General features: G+C 33.2%; 1 protein-coding gene across 4 annotated transcripts; it reads left to right on the top strand.

The window, feature by feature from the left end:
- Window positions 1–1894: 1894 nt before the first annotated feature.
- Window positions 1895–19922, top strand: LOC137408312 (carbohydrate sulfotransferase 10-like). 4 transcript variants are annotated; one of them, XM_068094806.1, is made up of 8 exons: window positions 1895–1983; window positions 2117–2263; window positions 2686–2860; window positions 5282–5444; window positions 10605–11159; window positions 11994–12165; window positions 18750–18912; window positions 19295–19922. In XM_068094806.1, the coding sequence occupies exons 5-8, from the start codon at window positions 10705–10707 to the stop codon at window positions 19510–19512; spliced, it is 1008 nt and encodes a 335-aa protein (XP_067950907.1). In that variant the 5' UTR covers window positions 1895–1983; window positions 2117–2263; window positions 2686–2860; window positions 5282–5444; window positions 10605–10704; the 3' UTR covers window positions 19513–19922. The 4 variants fall into 4 exon arrangements, with proteins under 4 accessions (XP_067950907.1, XP_067950900.1, XP_067950915.1 ...); XM_068094799.1 differs by lacking the exon at window positions 1895–1983 and having other exon boundaries at window positions 2095–2263; XM_068094814.1 differs by lacking the exons at window positions 1895–1983; window positions 2117–2263; window positions 2686–2860; window positions 5282–5444 and adding an exon at window positions 8775–8866.
- The last annotated feature ends 97 nt before the right edge of the window (window positions 19923–20019 follow it).

Genomic DNA, 20019 nt, shown 5'->3' on the forward strand with positions numbered 1-20019 from the left:
TATACTCATCTCTAAAACACTCATGAAGACTTGCACGGAGATGAATGTCAACACTTCTACTGTCTACTGGGCGTCAGTATATTTGATTCAACCATTGTTATTATTATTGAGTTTGAGGCAACTGTTGTTATTATTATTGATTTTTGAGATTGGTTTGAATAGCACGCTAAATAAATGATTACTCGATAACAATACTGGTTCATAGCTCAATGCATAATTAGAGACCTTCTCAGTTTGTCACGAATCATCATTTATCTCGCTGCTGTGGACTACTACTCTTGCTATCACAATTCACGCAGTAAGTATCACTTGCTGTTGTCACAGACTTAGAAATTGGTACTATTATGTGCATGTGTTATTAAGTGCAGCCTGTAAAATATGGAACATATTTGGTTTGTACTTAACTAGTGCTTTGTAAAGCACAGCTATGCTACTCAGGCTATGCTACAATATATTTAGTATACTAATATGGATAGTAACTAACATAGTAGTCACAAAACAATAACTTTTTTAAACTAATCTTTCTCTTTTGTTTCGATTTAAATAAGTTTACTTCGTGAAGGCTGTATGCTTATATTTCGGAGCTGCACTATAACTTGTTTCCCAAAGGCTGGCTATTTCATCATGTCATATTTACATAAATTAGCTGTTACATATTTTTAATCTTCAAATTTAGACTGTATAACATATACTTGTAACCTTATTCTAGTTCAATGAGTATGTGAAGGTCAAAGATTCATGAATTCCCACAGCTGGTGCATGTTTTTCAGCATTTTATTCAGCATTTATATTCAGCATTTATATTCAGTATTTATATTCACCATCTATATTCACCATTTATATTCAGCATTTATATTCAGCATTTATATTCAGCATTTATATTCAGCATTTATATTCACCATTTATATTCAGCATTTATATTCAGCATCTATATTCAGCATTTATATTCAGAATTTATATTCAGCATCTATATTCAGCATTTATATTCAGAATTTATATTCAGCATTTATATTCACCATTTATGTTCACCATTTATATTCAGCATTTATATTCAGCATTTATATTCAGCATTTATATTCACCGTTTATATTCAGCGTTTATATTCACCATTTATATTCAGCATTTATATTCAGCATTTACATTCAGCATTTACATTCAGCATTTATATTCAGCATTTATATTCAGCATTTATATTCAGCGTTTATATTCACCATTTATATTCAGCGTTTATATTCAGCGTTTATATTCGCCATCTATATTCAACATTTATATTCACCATTTATATTCACCATCTATATTCAGCGTTTATATTCAGCGTTTATATTCAGCATTTATATTCAGCCTTTACATTCAGCATTTACATTCAGCATTTATATTTTTCATGCCAAACCGAAAGCTAAAGAATTGTTACTATAAAGGCTGTGATGTAATATTAACAATGTTGAATCCTTTGATTCCTACAACTGACAACTACTGACTGCTACTCACCTTATAGATTGCTGCTTAGGTGTAAAGACCAGTGCAGTGACTTTGTAGCAGCTGTAAAAGATGCTGTCAAAATAATATCAAACGCAGCTCAAAAGCTTTTAAAACAAAATGTCACTGGTGCATTTTTAATAAAACCTTGTATTTCACTCGAAGCATATTTCATATTTGTAAAGTTTAGAATTAAAAAATGTCTAAACATTGCTGTAATGCAATCAGTGTCCCATGAATGACTGAGTCATTGAAGGTGGGAATTGAGGCTCTAACATGAATCTTTTGTTTGGTAGGATGAAGAATCAACGACTCATCAGTAGTAGTAATAGTAGTGACATGTAACTACTATGGGTCTAGCCATGTTGGTGCGAAGATCTAAGAGCAAGATAACATTTGTACTACTGGCAGCGTTTGTGTCATTCTATGGCATCATCAGATTCAGAACTGCTATCAAATACAAAGCTTTTTCAACAGTAGATGACTGCAAGGCAGCATTTATTTCTGGTATGTTAAACACGAAAATGACATCATTAACGGTGCCACTTTATATAACAAACAGAGTGAGAGTAAACAAGGTCAGAGAATACTGCGCTGACAGCACCGCAAATCTCACCAATACATTTCCTGATTTTAAAAGACTGAAAGACGTGCTGCTGGAATGGACCTGGTTGGCTTCCTCTCAACACGAGCTGTTCTACTGCGCGACGCCTAAATGCGGCAGCACCACTTGGAAAAGCTTTATTCTTGAAGATCTGCGTTTAACCTGGAATGTCGATACACACGTGTAAGTCACACTAAGTCTCCATCAACTTCGTCTGTGTTGGCTCAATCCATGAGTTCTAGTTTATTTTAGTACATCTGTCAAGTTTGCTATCGCGTAGCTAAGGCGTTTGCTATAGTGTGGCTAAGAAATTTGCTATAGATCAGCTGAGAAGTTTGCTATCGTGTAGGTGAGAGGGTTGCTATCGTGTAGGTAAGAGGTTGCTATAGTGTGGCTAAAAGGTTTGCTATCTGGCAGCTAGACAGCTTGCTAGGGCATAAAAAATGTAAAACAAGAAGCCAATGACTGTAGGGTACTATCAGATTCACATTAATGAAGGGGCGTCCTAACGAATGCTTCTTATCAACATCTACAAATGGTATCAACTAGCAAAATTCTCTTTGCATAACGTAACATATTTGATATTTCATATTTATTATGTCTAGTGCTGCCACTCAAGTTCTTGGAGTAAAAACTATGTTCCAAAACGCCGGCAGCAGCCTGCTAGGATTTTTGGAGTCATATCGACCTGCAAACAGGCTTATCATTGTGAGGAATCCCTGGGCAAGGCTAGTTTCAGCGTATGAAGATAAAATCATAGATCAAAAATGGGACCTAAAGGTAAGTTTTCATAAACAGGCTTTTGCTACTCTCTCTCTTGTTTTGTACAGGCTCTGCAATAGTAGTCATGCTGTCACTGGCACTCTCATCAGCTGCCTTACAGTGCTCTGTAGCTGCTAACTCAATGATATTTTGGCACGGAGATACATTTAGCTGCTAGTCTGTATGTATCATCTCCTTACTCGGCACCAATAGTTCTAGATGAATACCCTGCGCTGCACGGGCAATAAAAAACGGCTTATAAATATTACATTACCTGCATTACTTACATTACTTACATTACCTGCATTACCTACATTACTTGCATTACTTACATTACCTACATTACCTGCATTACCTACATTACCTACATTGCCTGCATTACCTACATTGCCTACGTCATCACCTGCATTACTTACATTACCTACATTACCTACATTACCTGCATTACCTTCATTACTTACATTACCTACATTACCTACATTACCTGCATTACTTACATTACCTACATGACCTGCATTTCCTACATTACCTACATTGCCTACATCATTACCTGCATTACTTACATTACCTACACTACCTACATCATTACCTGCATTATCTGCATTACTTACATTACCTACATTACCTATTACATTACCATTACACTACGTTGCCTGCAACTGTTTATAAGCTGTTTTCATTGTCGGTGCAATGCCAGGCATTCAGCTGTGAGGCCAGCTGGTAATTTTTACGTGTGATGCAACGTCGGCGAGCAAATTTTAACCGATGTAATGAATATCTTCACTATTATTAATAACTATGCTCAGTCGAACACTGTCTAATGAGTAAGTTCGACGGGGTAGAACTGGAGGTTCTGAGATGAAATCGTCTTTAAAGCAGATTTTTTGTCTTTAAAACTTTATCGCTATAACTGAGCAGACAAACAATAAACACTGAGATTTGTACAAGAGCAAAATGTAAACAGGGATTTCCAAAAGCACAGTTTTTCATAAAAAGCATTAATAGGTATACAAATACTCAAGTTAGAATGATGATAATTTTATGATCCCGAACATCTTTAGCTGATCTCTGATATCTCAAGTACAGTTGTTTACTTCACAGGAAAAGGCTAAAGAAAACAAACAGTTTTTACTTGATGGCTGGTCCGCAGCCAAGTACCATCAATGAGGTTGCCTCCCTACTTTTATACAAATCTAATGGCTGCTATGTAGGAACTCTCTGTCTTTTGCTATTAAATACTTATTGTAGTCCAAGGTAACAGGATGTCACAACTCCTCTTTGCTCTTATGCTTGCTAGACTTTGGCTCATCAATAGTTTCATTGTATTTGTTTGACTGTGAATATTGTGTCTAATGGTAGACCACCTCTAAGGGAAGGAATGGGAGTCTACACCTAACAACCTACACCTAACACCCTACACCTAACACATTTGCGTAGAGCTAACAACTGTATGCGCAGCTAAAGCTTTTGCATACCTCTAATCTTTAGGTCTACAACTATTTCCTATATGTAAAATGCCTGTACTTCTAGAAACTATTTAGTGTGCAGCCAACACTTGTACGTAAGGCTTACACTTTGCACATAGAAAATAACTTACATACAGGTACCGCCTGTACATATAGTTACCACCTTACAAAAACAGCCATAAACTGTATGTACAGCCAGCATTTGTACATGTATTTTGCATATATATATCGTCCAATATCTTGCATACAGACATCTTCTGTAAATACAGTCAACACCTTGATTACATTCAACACCTATGCATACAGCCAACACCTTTGCATACAGCCAATAACTAAGCTAAAGTCTATGATTACACAACAGTAACTTACCAATAGCTTACTTACTTTTTAAAGCATTTTACTCCGTCGGTATATGTTTATATAGTTTTTAGCACCCATTAAATCATTGCGTAGCTACTTAACAATTTATTTGAAATGCTTTGGATTCAGTATTTTGTTTCCAGGAAGCTCTTGACAACATTGAGTATTGTTTACAAATTTGTGGTTCTCTTCTAACCTAAAATTTAATTAAGCGATGCTTGATCATGTGACACAACTGATCATCTTCACTGATCAGTTGCCCATCAGTGAAGATGGGCAACTGAGTCAACCTATCAGGTGACTCAGTTGCCCAGACTTTACAAGCTTCGAGTACCTGTACCTGATGGTCAAACAACTGCACTGCATGTTTTTACCTTCTATCATAATAAAAAAATTTTTATATTATGGAAACAAACATTTAGCTCTGGCACTCACAAAAGGATTGACTTCACATGAAGAATTGCCATGCTAAACCACTAAGCTGATAGTGCTTCATGAGGATATAACTCCCGTGTTGAAGCTAACCAAAATATGATAATAAGAAGAATGCCACAATAAACCAGAGGAAATTTTATAATAAGTAAATTTATGTTGGTGCAACTTTTTTTGGTAGAAATTGTGTCTCGCAGGAACTGGCTACCCGGAGATAAAAAATATCACATTTGAAATCTTCATAGACTGCATTTTGAAAAGTGAAAGAAGTATGATTTGGAATCCGCACATTAATCCACTGACATCTCTGTGTGCCCTTTGTCACATGGACTATAATTTGATAGGTAAGCTAGCAGGTGTCACATGGACTACAATTTGATAGGTAAGCTAGCAGGTGTCACATGGACTACAATTTGATAGGTAAGCTAGCAGGTGTCACATGGACTACAATTTGATAGGTAAGCTAGCAGGTGTTACATGGACTACAATTTGATAGGTAAGCTAGCAGGTGTCACATGGACTACAATTTGATAGGTAAGCTAGCAGGTGTCACATGGACTACAATTTGATAGGTAAGCTAGCAGGTGTTACATGGACTACAATTTGATAGGTAAGCTTGCAGGCTCAAGTAGAACCGGAACATAGTTGTCAACATGACAAAAGCTTAGTTTTATTATTTTATTAGTTACATTCATTACCACTCTAAGTTTTTACTCCAAGTTCTGTCTCATGCAAGAGAGTGAAAGTATATACATCAATTAAGTTTGATATAATTTTAGTTCATTTTCTTTTAATATTTACTGTATTGTCTGTGTGACTTGAGACTACTTGATATAAATAAAGGTGAATTAAAGTAAACTTTACTGTGTAAAAATTATGAAAAAAAATCAGTAGTTGTACAGTAGTGTCATATTGACATTGCATTTATGTGTATACTAGCTGTACTACCCGGCTTTGCCCAGGTAATAAAAAAGTCTTTGCACAGAAAATTGATTTGTATTTACCATATAACAACATTTGCCATTCTAACTTTCAAGCTACATATCATGAGAAAAGTGTTTCGTGTAGTTGAAATAAATTAAGAGAAAATAAAAACAACTGTAAAGGTTTTCAAACTATGTCAAACAACTGTAACTTTCAAACTTCATAGCATAAGGAAAATGTTCTGTGCAGGTCAAAAATATTTTAAAAAATAAAACAATTATAAAAAAGTTTAGATGTAAATGTGAAATAATTAGCAAGTAATAGCTAAATTAAGCCGGTTCTGCTACAATTACAATAAAAGAAGATTCGGTAATGAATAATGATACAATTAATACGAATTGAGAAAACAAAATAAAAATCCTGAATATGTTGAATTAATAATAACAATTCTTGCATAGAAGTGTGTGTATAAAGAAGGTTACTGTTCTACCAGAAGTTATCCATCAAACTTTAAATACGACAATACTGTTACCTTTTGATACTGGTACAAATGTAAAAATGAGATATTGTACTGTCTTTCTCTGATCGAACGGAGAGAGAATGTTGAGGCTTTTCCTATAATTCTCCATGTGAGAAGAATTGACCTTGACCCCATATATAGTAATTGAACCTTATGAAAAATATTTTTTAACATGGGCATCATAACGCGTGGGCGCAATGCTAAAATAATTCGCATGTGCATACGGTATACGATAACGAATTAAATCATTACATCTTGTATGGCTGTGGTAAAATGCCTATTTTTTAAACTTGCCGTAGCAATCTCTGTGAGTTAAAATCCATCAGAACGCAGAATATTAATTCAAGATTTTAATAGCTATAGCTGGACACGCATACACAAATACACACACATACGCATACACATACACGTACATACACACGATCAACTTCGAGAAATATATATAGATATAACGTAGTGTATTATGTAGCTTAGTCAATTTCTGCAATACTATATTGGACAATAACAGAGTTAGTTATGCAAAATAGAACCATGTATATCATATCATGTTAACATAGAAGCCTTAACATTTTAACACAGCTTAGCATTTGTCTAGATCTGCATGTGTATTTTATATCACTAACACACAGGCAAGAGCATATCTCATAAGGAAAATATAAAAGTGATGCATTTGGATATTGTGCGCATTCTTGCTTTCGCTGTTTTTAAAGGCCATAAAATATTGAGTCTCAATAACTTTTTATTAAATTAACCATTGCATATATCCTAATAGATATTTTGCTTTTAATAATTTGTAGATTTTTATAATTTTGTCTTTGCATTTATATTCAATATTAAAACAAAATATTTACTTTGCTATATTTCAGTTAAGTTGGAGGAAATGGAAGAGGCAGAGCCGTATTTACTTAATAAGTTAAACATTACAAGGACACTCTATGTTCCTCCACGAAAATTGAAGCATAAAACGTATAAACAAGTATATAGAAAAATCCCAATAGAAAAAGTAAGACAACTCCAAGGAATCTACTACCATGACATAGAGCTATTTGACTACCCTAAAACTCCTTTTGATTAATGATTAAAAGATTTTTAATATTTCGAAAGATGCAGGTTTTGCATAAGCTAGTCGTACTTAAAGCTATTTTTATTGTCAATATTCAGTCAGAGTTCAGTATTACCCCATGACAATTTGTGGAGAAGTCGTGCACACTTGCTAATCAACGTTGACAACTCCTAATAAAGATTCATTTATGCACTTTATATTACATATACATGAACCAAGTTTTTACTTTTGAATGTAATTTATATCAATATCTAATTACTCAGTTGTTCGCTATATTGTTTTTTCGATATGGTGATATACATATAATATAGCATAGTGCACTACTCCCTATTATGATGACATTGTTCGCCATGGAGATTTGTGCAGGCCGCAATAATAAGGCAGGTATTGCTGTCTTTAGCATAATTATGGTTATTGATATTACCTGTTGCTTTTATTTACAGTTTGTTTTATTTGCTTATTTAAATAGAATGTATTTCTCTGTCTCTACCTTTGCTTTTTTAAATTTAAGCTTAAAATTAAAGTTTAAATGGTCTGTCATCATACAATGCTGGTGTTTGCTGATGGTATGTTGTCTAAGTGTTTTATATGGAAGTTTTGGTGAAGCTTAACACAGTTTTTTTATTGTCATATATTATGATAATATGTAATAATATGTAATTAAAGATCTGATTCTACTTATATTTGTGAGCAGGATGATTTTTTTTTGGTATGTACATCCATTACTTTGTTATTTTTTCATTCATATTTGAGAAGTGTAAATATTTTCAATTATTGTAAAACTCTCATCGCAGTTGATAACCTAATCACGATTACAAACAGAGTTGAACACCGGTTAGTAAATGGTATAGTTATATAGTACAGTAGTAGTCAAGGATTCAGTCTATTCATGCTCACATTATTTAGTAAATATTTATTCTCTAATGTTTCATAGAAACAACTGTTGTCTAGCCTTGAGGTCTGTTTTATCAATTCACTCATTTGGCTATTAGAGCATAAATTAAGAAGTTATGTGAAATGAATGATATTTTACCCTTAGAACCGTAACAAAGCACAGTTCTGTTTCATCAATAGCTACTATTCAATAGGAAACAATAAGACCAGCGACACGTGTAAACCAACATAGTGCCAGACGAGAGCGTGCAGTCGCTTAATTATACGCTTTGTAGCAAACCTACTAGTCGACTAACCGACTGTTCAATGAAGTAATGCGGCAATCGCTGCTTTCTGTTAAGTTAAAAGGAAAGAGTCTTCAGTTGGTATGTAAGTTTATGGAGTATCTTTGAACTGCTACACAATGGAAGTCTCTCTTGTGATCTTACGCTGACTGTAGGTACATGTACGTACTGACAGACCTCTTGAGTCGTCTTCAGTCTCTCATCTATGACAAACATCCTTTTCTATCTCGTGACACCAACTTACTACATCCACCGTCATATGTTTCAGTTTATGAACTTTCTGTTACGACCACCTTCAGTTCACTATCATGGCTCCTCCACAATACTGTTAGATTATCAACTTTTAACACACATTTGTTCAACTTACTTAATAGTTCCTGGATTTAACTAGTTTAACTAGATTTCTGTCCTTTGATTTTTTTGTTTTATTTTTGTTGCTATGCAACGAAAAACAGCATTTTCTTGATGATTACCAACACCAATAATAAGTTATACATACATGTACATATATACATACATATAAACATACATATATAAACATACATGCATACATCAATGTTAGCATTTTTTAAAGACTGAGTCTTTTTAAATGGGTTTCAGTAGAGCGTATTCAACTTAGCTTTGTGATTGGATATCTGATATTAAGATGGCTTGTCGAGATTAGCTGATCAAGTCTGAACTCTGTTTGATGTAAAGTCATTTATTCTGATAAGATTAAGCATTCTACTATCTAGCATAAATATGATACAATTTCTTGTTCCAAAAGAAAAATTGTACATGCAAAAGAGAGAAATTGCATGCAATAAATAAAAACCGATTTACAGTTATTCTGTCTGATTTTTCTCTTCAGCATTTAGTAAGTCATTCATGTAGCTCACATGAAACCTTTTACCTTAACAATTTTTCCACAATTAGAGGAGCTTTGAAAGTGGAGTATATTCTACTCATAAACTAATATAAATGCTTGTACTTGAATACAAACAACTAGCGAGCCTAGTAAATCGGTAAATCAGTAAAACAAAAGTGCTTTACAAATATCACAATAAAATATCTATGAAAGCTTTTTAAAAATAGATGTAAGAGTAAATTTATATACATATAATGTATATAATAGAATGATAATAATTAGCTGAAAGCTACTCAAAAAGTTTGTGTTCTTTTGCACTCGTCAGACGACACTCGATTGCGTTTTTATTAGCTTCTAGCTAATGTTTATAATTATTATATCATATTATTATCGTTTTACTCCGCAAAAATTGTATTTTTTATTTAGAGTCTTTTATTATTTAGTAATACTAGCTGTATACATATATATACAGTATATATACATCTTTATATATATCTTTAAATATATGCATTGGATACCTTCATATATAAATCCATAACAGATTACATATTTGTGCTAACGTGTTTATGCCAACATATTTATATACAGTAAATGTTCACATATCATTATAAATATTTTCATTTCCTTATGTTTATATATTCAAGGCATCTAAGCCTGGTCCAAGAATAAGTTATAATGATACCCAATATCAGAGAGCATAATTTTTGCATGCATTTGCTATGACATATTATTGGCCCGGTAGTTATACATCTACTGTAAATTGTTCAAAAAATCTTTAAGATTTTAAAACACGTTTCAGATCAGCAAGAACAATAAATAGTGACTAAATTAAGTTACGCTATATGATAGGTCAACAATGTTTGCAAATACCAGCACAACAATACATTTTACGCAATGTTAAATACTTACCATGCCTCAAACTATCAATAGCGATTCAACTGCTAATTCTATCACAACTGTTTTCATTCTTAGCCAACAGTATGGATAAACAAGCCGTCAACTGCTAAGAAACTATCGACAAAAAACAGCTAACTATCGACAAAAAACAGCTAACTACCGACAGCCTTCGACTATGGGATTTCGATCGTGTTTCACCAGTCCAAGCTCGACAATCGTCACAATTGCCATTTTCCTACAGATAGTAATCTTCAGCGTATACATAAACAGAAAATATGTAGATTCGGTAGAAATTAGACAACCTGTTAAAGCGACGATCGGAGATGTATACAGACCAGCTATGGCCAGTAAATCTAACGATTCGGAAAGAGGTGAGCCGAGTGAAGAGTTCATCAAGACACACAGAGAGCGAGTGAACAAGCTAAGGGAATTCTGTGCTGACTTTAAGCATGACCTCACCAAGGGTTTTCCCAAGTATGATAGACTTGAAGACGTTTTACCGAGTTGGAATTGGATAACCTCTCCACACCATCAGCTGTTCTACTGCGCTACTCCCAAATGTGCCAGCACCACCTGGAAAACATATCTTATGAATGACTTAAAGATTAACTGGACCATCGATACGCATCAGTAAGTAACAGTGGAGAGGTGACCTGACAGCTCTCAAAATAAATGCGGTATTAGTACCAGAAGACATAATTGCAAATAGAGGCTTTAATAATACTTTTATCTAATTTTAAATAAACACTACTTTTTTGGTGTTTTTGCTAGTCAAAAGATTAGCGAAAAAATTGCAATATTTGTACAATATTAACCAGAAACAGTTGTGATGCTATTTAATTAAATTACAATTCCTTGACTTTTAAACTAGATATTTAAAAACTGTTCAACCAAAATCCATGTTAGTCGAAGCAGTGGTATGGTTTTAATAAATTATATTTCCCCAAAAAAATGTTTCAATAAATATTTCTGGTTTTCAGTTTTTGTAAATTAGAGTTTATTGATGTTAAACATCTAAAGATAAGATACTCAAGCCGATTGGTGTAATTTTACAGCCACCACTCAACGACTTTAATGACATCGCTGATTCTTTTTCGTACCTGTGATTTTTTACCCTCAAAATCAACCTTTTCCATCATCTAATGAGTACCAATAAATAATTTATTGGTACTAAATTTATTGGTATTAAACAAGAATTATTGTTGTTTATCTATTTTGAATACCGGCCCATTTGGTGGCAATGGTGACTGTTGGGCTCTTCTAGCAGTTAGCACACAAACTCACTCATACCCTTTTCCATTCTCATAGTGGAAACCGTGTGACTTTTTATTCATACCAAGATTCAATTGCTGCCTGGATTGCGTCAGCATCAGAGTTTGTAAAAATCTCAAACACCGTTTAGATTAAATTTCTACTAAAAATGTTTTATCAATTTTGTGTATAGAGCTTGTAACATTGTTGCAGAGCTGCGACCAACTTGGGGGTCGCTACGATGTTTCCTAAAGAAATGCCTGCCTTTAAGGATTTTCTTGAGTTTTATCGTCCAGCCAATAGACTTATTATAGTAAGAAACCCATGGGCCAGACTAGTCTCAGCATATGAAGATAAGATTGTAGACAGCCACTGGACGTTGAAGGTAAGAAAAGCTTTTAAAAAGAGAAATAATTCTGTGTCAGAAGATGTGTCACCACGAGTCTCCTTCAAGTCTAAACAGGCTAAAGTTGATAGTTCTCACGTTTGTATAGGGTAAAGGAAGAGAAACTGTCAATTTATAAAGACGATTATGTGTGCTCTACGCACTGCTAGCATGTAGCCATGGGTCATAAAATTACCTCATAGTACTCACTGATCACAGAAAGATCTGGCTTTAGGGGTACTACAAACATATCTCCTGTAAACCATTTAGAGCCTCGCATAATAAATAGAAAAGCTAGTGTCGGATAACTGCACAATATTTACAGGTATCTATGGTTCTGTGTGAACAAGCTCTTAAAGTATTGAGCACAACAGAGTTGTTCAAATATTAAGGAAATGTGCCTTTGACGCTACACATGGCAGCGTGCCGGTAATCTTAACTGGCATAGAGAGCTCGATAGCCTTCTAGCTCATGGTTTAAAACAAGCAATGTTAAGCACAAGTTAATACAGACCCTTATTCAGGTGTACACAAAAGGACTGGCGTGCGGCCTTGGCAATTATAAAAGAGACTGTCAAAGAGCTGGCGTTTGTGAAGCAGGTACTTGAACTAGTAAATCACTTACAATGGTCATCGGCTATCAGGCATTCTTTTTTATCAAGAAAAAATACTTTTGTAAAATTGTTTGCTACTAGTAAAGCTATAAGTACAGAATAAGTTATAGATTTAGATGCTGCCAGTAAAGCTATACGTACAGAATAAGTTATAAATGCAATTAACTTATCACAATTGTCCCACGACCGAACGAGCGGAGCGAAGTTTGAGAGTTTTTATGATAAATACATGTGCACACAACTTATGAAAATTATTCATCAATAACATCGCAAACCCTTGCATCGAAATCTCATCAACAAATTTAACCATTTTTTGTAGAGTCGTTAAAGTATAATAACGATACAAAACACATATAAACCTATTTAAATATATTACCAAGTCTTTGAAAAGTGTCGACATATTCTTAAAAATTACCCATCTGAACGGATTATACACAAATAGACAGATTAATTTGGCCGAAAATCGTTATTAAAACTCGCTAAGCCTTATTTTTATCAAAATTAAGACCGACAATTGAAACGTCGAGCGACAGAGAATAGAACCATTAAGTCGTGCGCATTTCACGAAAGAATAACGTGCACATTTAACCAGTCTATGGCATTGTCGAATTGCCGAAGGTTTCTGTAACTAACGTAGAAGTACAGAAATCGTTTCTTTTTTGCCGATTTCAAAGTAACTGACATTTTGGAAACTTTTGAGTATTTTGGTATTCCAACTGATGTCCAAAGCAGTGAAAGTAAAGGAAATGACGATGATATTTTTTTCTAACGATTCTTATGAGATTATTACAGTATTTAATTATAAGTTTGGATAACTATTGAAGTCTTATAGTCAGACTAACAACATCGATGATGGGCAGTATGTTATTGTTATTATTTTTGCTAAATAGTTTTGTTAAATAGATTTTCTAAAAATCTATATAAATATCACAACTTCTTGATATTGTTAGCTATGACGTTTGGAATTGTAAACAAAATTGTGCATTGGTTTTCTATTATTACTATATTAATAATATTGGTTATTCTAATAATATCAGTGCATTTTACTTCTAATATTGGTCAATATTGCATTTCTCCTATTGCAGGGAGAAAGATATAAACATATAATATTTTCCTTTCATTATTGCTGTTTGTCATGACCAAACACCTTTTTAAATAGATTTTCTAAAAATCTATATAAATATCACAACTTCTTGCTATCATAAGCTATGACCTTTGGAATTGTAAACAAAATTGTTTATTGGTTTTCTATTACATTGTATTACTATGTTAATAATATTGGTTATTCTAATAATATCAGTGCATTTTACTTCTAATATTGGCCAATATTGCATCATTCTAACTTTTGAATTAAAGTATTTGTTTATTTCTCTGTGCGTGTCCGGCCAATGCATAATTCAATTAATCGAAAGCTCGAGGCATAGCTAAAACAGACTGTTGAAAAACATTTCTTACTTATCATACTACAAATTTGCTCAAAATATAAAACAGCTTATAGAAAGTGGCAGGTAATGTAGTTGCCATTGGCTAAGTTTCTTTATCCAATGAGTTTGAGTGATTTAAGCTAATGTTTTTTATCTATATGAATCTCATGGTTTGTCATCTATCGGCGTTCGCCTTTCCAGCTACAACGATTAAAATCCAGAAATGAACAGTGTACTTCATACTGGATTTGAACTCACGAAGATAGCAACCACAAGTTTGTAAATAAGCACTCCTAACCACAAGGCTACACCATTCTAACTATTCCCATCACTCCTACCATATACTGTATATATCCTTCTAAATTATTAACTAATACAGTGTGCTCACGGGTTACACTGACCCTGTTATAAGATTTTTCGCCTTACTCTATGAAACACGATGCTTTATCGTCCTCGCCATACTAAAATGAATTTGTTTTCCGCCATACGATATCAACAAAAATTTCCCTCCAAATTAAAATTTGCAGTCGGTGTACTGAATCCGACAAAAATGTCGATGTGCTGTTCGCCGAAATCCCTCTCACAACGTCTGAAAGAGATACGATGCTTGCTTTCCCAGTTCAGCATTATTCGTTATAAGTTATAGTAAAGACAACATCAAAAACAGATAAGTGATAAAATTTTAGCCTATGAAAAGTTGAAGTTTAGTAAAATACATACTACAACTTAGCTTTGAGTATGTGTTTAATATGCTACTTTCATTTAAGTTAAATTCAACATTTATGTTATACGTCTGTCTTGAAGGTAAAACCTCCCTACGATACGTACTGCACATACTGCATTGTAACGCTACATTTTCCTGCAGATCGTACAGTAATGCATTTACATTTAAACACCTTTACAGTTGTTTTATGTTTTCTCCTAATTTACTTCAAAAGCACAAAACACTTTTCTCATGATATGAAGTTTGAAAGTGAGAATGGTGACTGTTGTTATATGTTAAATAAAAAAAATTTACTTTGCAAAGAATTTTATAACCCGGGCATTCATCTAGTCTTTACTATAATATGAGCCGTGTCTGTCTGTCTGTCCGAAGCCAGCTAAGAGCTTTAGGACAAAGATTGCACCTCACAAGAATCAAACCCATACATGCGGATGTACAGATGTGAAGCCAAATACAGTCCGACTGAAACATGCAGTGAAATAACTGTGCATGTATTCATTACACATTATGATATCTCCTGACACACTAAACTGCAGGCCTGCAAGTTTGCATATTTTAACCAATCGCTATTAACTGGACATTCGATGGCAGACAAACACTTACATTTATATATATAGATTTAGATATATAGATACAGATATAGATATATATTGCAGATATAGATTGCATATGTTGAGTCTGGTGGTAGATAAAAATAAATGACTTGAGATACAATAGTTGTGTTGTTTTTATAACTATCTTTTATAACTATCTTCAAGAGAGAACTTTGGTATCCCACCAGATTGTGTGCAATAAAGTAACACATCACCATCAATTGCTAGCCTGTATACTAAAATGATAAACAGTATCAACACAGTTTTTACAACACAACAGGTTTACATCGGTTTCTGGGAACTGAAGTCTAAACTGAAGTTTCTGAGAACTTGAAGATTAAAATATTGTTTGCTAAATGGAAAACCGAAGCTTGAAGTTTATTACAACATGCAAGTAAATCTTGATATGAGCTAGGAAAATAATATATTTCAAGATTTTCTTTCCATGTCAAAACCATCGGCGTTGGCAAAGTATTCTTAAGAAATCATCCTGTAGTTCATTTAACTAGTTTTATACATCAAAACTTGATTATAAATGCTTTAGGTAATCCTTATTAATAAAACCCAATATGTCATTGTGTACACTTTACGCAGTTTGTACAATGCTTCAGCTGATTTCATCCAAATTTTACACACAGATGTTCTGTACCTTTGCTGCCAACAATATATTTGTTTTCAAAACTCTGTCTGATTCCTGTGAACTTCATGAACACCCATCTGATTAGAAACTCTAAAATGCTCCTTAGCATACATGAAGGTAGATTGCCCTCAATGAAAGTGTTCATGAATTGTCGCCATGAAAGCGGTCTAGCAATTTGCATTGAAAACCTACACGCATGTTGCGGACTGATTGAAAACAGAAAAAATCTGAGCAATGTCGGCCTTACTGCTGGTTGTACAATATAGAGCTTGAAGCAACTGCATGATACAAAACAATATCAAAAGCTATACTACAAAAAATTGAATTATGTGTAAGAAACTAAAACAATAAACTAAAAATCAATAATAATAATCAAGTAATAAGTGGAAATGAAAAAGGTTTTTATTGCCACTTTTACGTTAAAGACAGTCTAAGAGAAGTTTAGGATTGGTGACACTGGTTGAGGGACTGTGCTAAGGTGAAGGTAACAAATATTGATATATTGAGTCAGTCTGACTGACACTTCGTAAACTTTAAACTGTCATAACTTATTTATATTTGCTGTGTTTTTTATATTTTATATTTTTCTATTTAATCTTTAATCACAATTCCTGTCTTTACTTTCATTTATATCAGGCTTTTACACTCTTTTTACAATAACAGCTAAAGAGACACTGCTTACATATAATATATTGATAACAGCTAAAGGGTTCCAGAAAAAGTTGTTTGAAAAAGTTGCTGCAAAAATGTCCCTAGTTTTCTATTAGTTCTTGTCTCAACTTTAAAAGAGAAATGCTTTCTCCGTTTTATCATTCATATCACTTGCACCAGTTTTTTTTAGGGTTCACCATTTTAAAGCTATAAAAGGATGGAACTTAAGATTATTTCAACACTGTACAGTTTTATACAAACTTCAAAACTCCTTCACTATAATTTGTAAAAGAGTTTTGCAGTTTGTTTCACTCTAATTATCAAAGTAAGGATGGTTAAAAGAGGCTGCAGCTAAAAAATTTTACATTTGTTTTTTATTGATTTTAATACACCGTGAAAACAGTGACAATAAAAATTGGTAATCATCCGACAATCAATTTGGTAAATTACAAAACGATAGCCAATAAAGTAAATCAAACAGTTCTTGTAGTTTCATAATTCGAAAGAGTTGACAACATGATAAAAAAAATAAAATACAGACCTGTGCCTCTATTTAATTCTTATGATATTACATTATAATATTGTTGTATATTAAGGTACGTAGTATCATATCAGGCATACGGATTGTCATAAAATTTAAAATTAAGCTCCATGACTTTCCGAAATAGTAGGCTTATTCTGAACTGTAGTTGATCAAACAAATAATCCTGGGGTAAAAACTAGCAAAAAACCATAAAATAATAATTGAACAAGCACTTGATTAAATAAACTGATCAGTTCAATGTTAAAATGGTTGAAAATAGAGTCAAATCAATCAGGGAAAAGTGGCTTTTGTTATTGCCAAGTGCAAATTTAAAGAAATTCACTGCAAGCCCTGTAGAACTAAATTATGTGAAAGACACTGCTTATATACCGGTATGTTTATATTGCATATAGTATATTGATATTATATTTATACATAATATGAATACAATATTTACAGTATATTTATATTGCCTACAATAAATATTGCATAAACGTTGAAAATCACAGTGTTTTGTATACCATAAATGATATAAGATGTTGAGTCAATTATTTGGTAAAATGTTACATAACATACCGGTATATTAGAGTGATCATAAGTTGAGATTTAACTGTGGTTAGTAGAGACAGCTGCTTTTACTACGAGCTAGTGCTGATGAAAACTGGACTTTATTACTCTATAATATTCTAACAAGTATCATATACATATATATAACCACCTTGAGATGCTTAAATTATGTTCTCCAACAGAAAAACTCACCTCAAAGATGTTGGTGGTTATAAATGAATACATTTCTACGTTCTCTTGAAGTACTGTACTATGTATGAATGGTTTAGTTATGGGGAAACAATTACTAAATGTGTAAAACTGCAACTTTCAGGTGAAAGGCTGAAGAGTCAACCTTAATTGTAGTACACCTGTCCCGCTGGTCATATATATCAGGCAAATTGTAACAAACACAAATAAGCAAGTGCTCATCTTGTAACTGCTGATTTTCCTTCTGCTCAAAACTGTGTTTTACCAAACAGATGTATATAGAGTTTGAGCTGTCTGTAGTATGACTTCATTGGTCAAGTATTTTCAAGCCTTGATCAATAGACAGACACACAGCTTTTGCTGAGAAATAGATAAAAACACTTTTTTCACTTAGAGCCAACGAGTCTTGAACTTCTGTTATATCGTAAGAGAAAGCTAATTGATTTATCCCATCCCGTTTGCTAGCCAAGAATCATAGAGAATATTTTATGTTGCTTCTTTTGATCATTGCCTAGTCTTAACTTTACAACTCTTAAAAATAACAAATCCTTTATTTTATGAATTCTTATATAAATATGGAAGATGATGAGTAAAATTTATACAGAAATATTTCTGTATAGATTTTGTATTTGTATTTCTGCATATATATCTTATTTGCAGAAACTGTGCATTGCTTATGAGGATTACAAATCTGTTGCTGCTGTGACATTTGATGTCTTTATTGATTGCTTGACACACAGCATGCGCGATGTTGTATGGAATCCACACGTGAACCCTTTGACATCACTGTGCGGCGTTTGTCAGATGGACTACAATATCATAGGTAAATGTGTACCTGTATATACAGTAAATGTATGGCTATATGCTTGTATTCTATAATTAATATATTCTGCAGAATAGTTATCTATACTCACCATTGGAACTTTAGAGCTGCCTTGTTTCAGTTGCATAATTTTAGGGTAATCCTGTCTGTTCTGGCTGAATACAGCAGAAACAAGAAAAATGCCAAAACGTATCAAAATAGCTACGAACTCATTCCTATTTTTTATACTGCTGTTTAGAACAAACAATATCATTCTCAGATTGACAGGAATCAATTTAAACAAAGTTTTATCAGGAAGTAATAGAAGATTTTCAAATATTTAGGCTAAACTAGAAGTTGTCTACACTTTATAGTTCAACTAAAAGTTGTCTACTCATTGTAGTTAAACTAGAAGAAATGTATGATGCTGAACCTTATATATTCAAGAAACTTAAATTCTCAACAAAGCCAAAGTACAATCCACTGAGAAAAGGAAAGTACAACAAAACATACGCAAGCCACTACAAGATAGTGTCTCAGGAAAATATTCAGCGGCTCTATGATATATACAAGTCGGATATTGAAATCTTCAGCTACCCGAGTTCACCCTTTGATGAATAGACTACGTCAAGCGAATCATATCTTTGGTGCCATTGTGCAGTAAAGCCTTTTAACTAGCTAACAACGAAACAATTATGGTCGCTAAATAGAATGATTAGTCTCAAAAATTATTAAATAAAATTTTTTTAGAATTTTTTTAATTAACTTTAAGGTAATTGACAAAATGCCCAAGATATTACTTATTTTTTAGGCTATGGCAGGACCCACTAATTATTAAAAGTAGAAAGTATATATACAACATTAAAGCTCTAGAAGATTCTAGAATGTTCAATGTTGGTTTCTAGTTTCTTTCATATTCAGTTGGTGAATAGTGCCTTTTTTTCAGTCTATTCTACAAAGGCTACAACTAACGTTGATGCTGAATTTTGAATTTTCAAAAAGATAATAATAGAAGCTCACATAAGTCATATATCGGGAAAGACACTCTTTATTGACCAATAAAACTAGCTATAACAATCTTGGTTTCTATCTTAGCTTACGTTCCAAAAAACTACAAGAAATATATAA

Source organism: Watersipora subatra, chromosome 1 (assembly GCF_963576615.1).
Source record: "Watersipora subatra chromosome 1, tzWatSuba1.1, whole genome shotgun sequence".
NCBI classification, from domain to species: Eukaryota; Metazoa; Bryozoa; class Gymnolaemata; order Cheilostomatida; family Watersiporidae; genus Watersipora; species Watersipora subatra.

Excerpts from the sequence above, each read along its gene's own strand:
- LOC137408312 (XM_068094806.1), top strand. The coding sequence starts at position 10,705 with ATGGGATTTCGATCGTGTTTCACCAGTCCAAGCTCGACAATCGTCACA. Across the intron at positions 12,166-18,749 it reads ACAGCCACTGGACGTTGAAG|AAACTGTGCATTGCTTATGA; the intron begins GTAAGAAAAGCT and ends TCTTATTTGCAG. Across the intron at positions 18,913-19,294 it reads GATGGACTACAATATCATAG|TTAAACTAGAAGAAATGTAT; the intron begins GTAAATGTGTAC and ends TACTCATTGTAG.